Source organism: Pseudorasbora parva, chromosome 7 (genome assembly GCF_024679245.1).
Source record: "Pseudorasbora parva isolate DD20220531a chromosome 7, ASM2467924v1, whole genome shotgun sequence".
Classification (NCBI taxonomy): domain Eukaryota; kingdom Metazoa; phylum Chordata; class Actinopteri; order Cypriniformes; family Gobionidae; genus Pseudorasbora; species Pseudorasbora parva.
In genome coordinates, this window is record NC_090178.1 from 35,186,194 (window position 1) to 35,192,193 (window position 6,000).

A 6,000-nucleotide genomic window follows, 5' to 3' on the forward strand; every position below is an offset into this window, starting at 1 on the left:
TGAAGCATCGAAAATACATTTTTGTCCAAAAATAACAAAAACTACGACTTTATTCAGCATCGTCTTCTCTTCCGTTTTCCTCAAATAAAGAATCAAAAGGACACAATATGATGTAACGCTCTGCACATATGTTTTAAAAAACATAATTCAACATAGAACACGTTTTTAATAGCCTGTTTAAAGTGATTTTGGACTCTGTTGGTAATTAGAACCATTAATATTATAGTAATGTACCAAACTGACTGGATGCCCTGTATAGTTTACAGCTTTTGTTGAGTTTTTTGTTTGTTTTTTTCTGAGAAAAATTCACATGTACTGTCCCTGATATATTGTATATTCAAATGAATCAATATGGTCATTTAAACCAGTTGAAGATAATAATCAAATCAAATCAAGCACTTGTGAAATAAAATAAAATCAAATTATGAAATTTGAAACCCAGACCTAATTGCAGTCCTAAATAATATAAAATTTATTGAAATCATTCAGGTTTTCCATGAAAGATCAGCATACAAAATCTTCAACATTATATCACCATCTGTATTGAGGGTACCTGACCAATGGCACCTTACAAATAGCTTGTGTTTATAGCAGCCATACTGTACAGCTGTGTGATTGGCTTCTACTGCAGGTCATATGACGAGGATGATGAGGCGGCTCTCTATCATGTTGTTCTGGTGACGGGCTTAGAGCACACTCACTGACCAGCACCCCCTGGGGGTGAGGATGAATAGCATGACCTGCCTAGTCCTGATTAGAACTTGTGTCATGAGAGTATGCTATTCTCTAACCAAACACAAACCACTCTAACTGACTGACCTGTTGGATGTTTCTCAACTAACACTAGAACCTTTTTGTGGGAGGCTATATGCAGTGTGACGTGACCTATCATACAAACTGTGTATAAATCTATGGTTTTATCTGTGTACTTTACCACTGATTTACGGTACACACAGAGTCCGTGAGAGGACAAAATGTTAAGAATTTACCTCCAAAATTATAATGCATGAGTGCCATTGCATTAGATATTAACCTAAAATTATCAATTGTGTTCCTGTAGCTCAAACAGTAGAGCAAGGTGCTATTAACGACAAGGTCTTGGTTAGATTTTGGTTAGAAGTTGCTTTGGATAAGAGTATTTGCCACAATAAATGAATTTATTTATTTACCTGTAGTTACCAAAAAAAAGTAATTAAAAGTTTTTGTAAGACAAGGCATCATTTATTTGAAGATGCCAGTTGGTTTAATATATTGCAAAATTCCTTTTCTGCATTAAAATTCATATTGGGACTGCATGATTATTTTAAATTAAATGATATCGTGATACGGCAAAAATCAACTTTGCAAAGGCAGCAATTTAATTAAATAAATATATGCACTGCATGTTTCAAAGTGAGCAGTAAATGCAGTAAATTCTGCTCCGATGAAATCATGCAGCCCTAATTCATATAGTATTCAGTGTAGCTTTTAGTTTTAGGGCCACTTTATATTCTTTTATAAAACTGCTAACTCCAGTCCATGATTCTGATTGGTCGGCAATGACCGCTTCACCCAATGGTTCTGTGTATCACTACACAACACCCATAGCAACCACTCTCAGCAACTTAAGATATTTTTGTTCTCATTGATATTGCTCATTGAAACTTTCTGTATTATATAGAAGACTATTGAGAGAGAGATCAAGTGAGCGAGTGTATTACCTGCATTTAGATTTAGCATTTTCCTTCAGGTCAGTCCCATGTTCATTATAAAAAATCAGTTTGAATGGCCGCTGAGATATCTTCTCAGCGTCCTTTTAAGACTTAAGGGGGTTTCCCGTGTCCTGACACTGACTGCGCTAGTCAAAGCATTTATCTGTTGCATCTTGTTCCGTTCTTCATTAGTTTCGGTCCTTTCAATATAAAAGTCTTTTCTACTGACTGACTAAATCATAAACACATTCTTTAGCCCTATTCGGACGGTAATTGTTTCTCGTGGGGTCGTAAGGTATTTTCATCATTTACAGGGGCTAGTCTCTGATTTTATTGCCGTCAGAATCCAGAATGTCAGTGTTGTTCCCCAACCGAATTACCTACTGTTTTTTTTTTTACAAACACCAAGGTCGTGTAGTGATGTAATTGCCGTCCAAATCCACATCTCTGAGTTTTCAAGAAAAGATTGCTTTAAAATTAACTGTTTATATCCTTTTTGACCCCTACGAAGCATCATATTGTTGCGTTTCCTTGTAATTTGGATGCATTTTAAAGATCTAGACTACACTTTTTTTACTGAAATGCTGGAAAGTATTTACAAGAATAGCTTTCATCACCGCTCAAAAGAGAAAGAGAAGAAAAACATTTGAAATGGGCTGTTATTACAGCAGTAATTAACGGTGTATAGGTACAATTTTAAGCATTGTATTAACTTATTTCCGCTCATTTTCAAGTTTTTAAAATTACATTTTCCTTTTTTTAAACATAATTAATATTTTCCCATTATTAAATTAAATAGGATTTTATTCTTATTATTCCAAGCATATGACATTTTTACAGCAAACAATCATTCGACTGACCACGGTGAGCATATTCACTGGTGCGCAGGATCACAAAACTCGCTCATCCGCCGTGAATAAATGGCATGGAATAGGTGGCAAGCAAATTTATTTTTATGGACGTCCACATGAGAAACAATTACCGTCTGAATATGGCTTTTGTCAACATCTAATGGCGTGATAATATAAGTTCTGTTGCTGTTCATGGTTGGGGACTTTTTTTTTTCTAGCGAAAGAAGGCTTTTAGTGATTTTACTTCATTAAAGTTGCATATAGTGATGCATATTTTTTGGCATTAATATTTGTTTTGTGTGGTAACTGTTTTATGAAAACAATAAGGTGACAATAAGGGTAACAACGTGCTTCAACCGTGCCTTATTGCTGAAATTCTAAACTCTCACAATCCAAAACATCCTATCTATCCCAGTTAAAATGAAAAAACACACTAACCATGCTTTCCTTGTGAGCAAAATGTTCCTGAATTGCCTTGAATATTTCAGTGTGTTCAACCGTGTTCACAGAATTACCATTGCATGGTTTGGCATGTGACTTATATGGCAAGATAATGCAAACTAACCAATTGTTTCTTTCTCAGTCTTATGTCTGGTTCATCACTGACCTCCTGCGTGATGTCCAGCAGCAGTCTTCGCTCAACGCCTGTTTCCACCCCCTGCACGCCTCGGCGCCTCAGCCTGGCGGAGAGTTTCACCAACCTCCGCGACTCAACCAAGACTACCAGTACCTCTCTGGGCCTAGTGCGCCTCCTACAAGAGAGAGGTATATCTGCATCTGTCTATAACCCTCTTAGTTGGGACCGGGCGGATCGGGCCCATCCACTAGACCCCTGCTCATCACACACTGCCACCCCCTTAAACACATGTCTGGACACGCTCCCTTCCACCCCTCCAAACTCCCCCAGCAAGTCCAAACCCACCAGACCCGTGCTCCCTGTAGACTACAGCCCCTCAGACCCCCCCTATGAAACTTTCCTTGCTTCGCGGCCAGCCAGCTCGATTCTAAAGGAAGTGCGGGAGGCGGACGAAAGGGCTCAAATAGATACGCAGTGTCAGACTGAAGTCAGTGTGCAGAATCTGAGACTTGTGGACAAGGTAAAGAAGTTTAGCCTGGCTCCCAGAACATTGGCCACAGGGATCGGAAAGCCAGGACCGCCATTCGGAGCCCACGCTGTCGTGACCTCCCCTATCGGGGGATTGCCAGTGCTAAACTCAGGGATGAGAAGAAACCGCAGTTACCCAGCTATGGTTGGGGCTAGTATGGCTATGAAGGGCCCGGGGCCTCCCAGTGAGGACTTGCTATTGGCCCCAGGGCCACCCAGACAAACAAGCCTCAATGAAAAGTGAATGTTGCCTCTGTCGTCCCCTTTTGCCTCTTATTTAAATTTGCATTGATACAGTACATCATCCCTGCGACAACTCGAGTGCCTGTTATTAAGATGATATTTGTATAGATTATTTTGTTATAACAGATTTCTCTCCGTCTGACCAACATATACAATTCATTTCATTCAGCATTGTCACATAGCTTGGCATATTCCAAGCTTTTTGTCGTCATGTGACAGTTTGCACTTGCTGGCTGTGAGGAAACGTAGCATACAAACAGAGCAGAAACTTCATGCCCCAAAATGATTTCCAGTTCAAGCACTTTTTGAGGCAAGAAATTCATTTTTTTTTTTTTTCTAAATCTGGTCTTCCGGTGTGACATTTCAAAATGTGTTAGTTTTGTGATGCTAGCAAGAGCACTGATAGCACCTTAATGCTAATGGTAGCCCAAACATTGGTGAACAATGAAGTATTGTCATTTCTTATTTATTATTTGGTCTGATATGACACTTTTTAAAGGCCATGACGTGCTGCTTTTTATCAAGCTCATATAGTGTGCTGAAAATCTGCTTTTACTAAGTACAAATACCTTCACAGAAGCCTTTTCCATCTAGTCCAGACAAATAAATATATGCAGCGTAATGTTCATTGTCTAAAATGGCTTATTAATGCATAATATAACACTCATTACAGTGTAATAACACAGTTCAGTAAAATGACTCTCAGTAGAGGGCGCTGTTTGCATGAATTGGTGATAATTTGCACATTAGCACAAACTCTGCTCTATACATCCCCAAAAATCGACTGAATGAAATGCTTCAGAGAGAAACCGAGACCACAGGGCTGTGAAGGTGCTGCATAAAGAAATGGCAGCAGGTTTAAACTTGAAACACAATCATGTTGTCATCTTTTAATGTCCTTTTGTTGAAGACCAACATTATTTATACGTGTATGTGTGTGGATGTACATGGCGTGTGGAACTGCAGCATCAAAGACTTGATGGGAAAATTGCACAACACATTTCATTGGTCAAAAGGATGTCAGGTTAAACCGAAGAAAAAAATACTGTACATCTGCTGTGGTTTTGGAACCTACTGACTGATATGTGTCATATGTAAAGCAAGTGAAGTATGTATTGTGAGCTTTAAAGATTTCAAGGGTGCAATAGGAAGTTATACAATGTGCCTGATTTTTTTTTTTTTTTTTTGGACAGACTGTATCATAATGGCTTGACCTGCCACAGTATGCACTGGCATAAATACTGTAACTATGTGTGATGTATTGACTTAACAATTGTTTTTACCTGACAAAGCAGATATTTGAAAGATATATTATATTTGATGTATTGTTGAGGGAGCATATACAGTTGAAAGTGCATGAGTCATTCTAAAGAAAAGGTTTTTCTTTTAGTTCAGGCAAAATCAAATTTGTTAGGTGAAAACGTGTGCATATTTGTGTGTGCGCATTTAATCATAGCATGACCTTCGTTGAATGCGTTTCAGAGGTATCTGCCATGACTGATCATTGATTTCAATGGTGTTATTTCATCAGCAAGGACATTTTACTTGTATATTGTAAATGGTAAATATGCAAAGAGTTTGAACCTGCTAACGTTTTATATATAAAAAGCAAAAAAACCTAAACTTGAAGGGAAAAAAAAATTTAAAATGGAAAAGCATTGACAACTTGACACTGGTGAAAAGTGGAGTTTTTGTTTATGAGTTTTAAAAGCTCCCCTTTGCAGGATCAATAAACCAGTTGCGATAATTTAGTGGAGGTTGTCTTATTTTGATGCAATCAAATCTTTGTTCAAGTATATGTCCACAAATATCCATTCTCAACATTCTTTAGCATGAGATGCACTAGCCTTGTTGAGCACAAGAGGGAGTCTCACCAACATTGTGCATGCAGATCAGCTCTACATTTGTGCTCAACAGCAATTTGGATTCAGCAGCATAGCTGGTTTGGTTATAAATTCTGGTCCTTATAATCTACATATTAGCCCAGCAACGACATATCCATATGGTGTAGGTCCAAAATATGCCAGTTCACGTTTCTGAATTCGTCATTGTTTGATCTTGAGATGACAGAAACCCTTTAGGGCCCTTGTCTTGCAAATATGCATGGAGT

The 6,000-nt window shown here is 38.2% G+C and overlaps 1 protein-coding gene across 4 annotated transcripts in view; it reads left to right on the forward strand.

The window, feature by feature from the left end:
• Nucleotides 1–5,641, forward strand: part of trak1a (trafficking protein, kinesin binding 1a) — a 70,542-nt gene extending 64,901 nt beyond the window's left edge. For 3 of the 4 annotated variants that reach the window (XM_067449195.1, XM_067449193.1, XM_067449194.1), the window contains one exon: nt 3,126–5,641. In XM_067449195.1, coding sequence (XP_067305296.1) covers nt 3,126–3,891 — 766 coding nt within the window. In that variant the 3' untranslated portion in view covers nt 3,892–5,641. Of the gene's footprint in view, nt 1–631; nt 721–3,125 lie in introns of all 4 variants that reach the window. The other variant, XM_067449196.1, reaches the window with a different exon arrangement.
• Nucleotides 5,642–6,000: the final 359 nt, after the last annotated feature.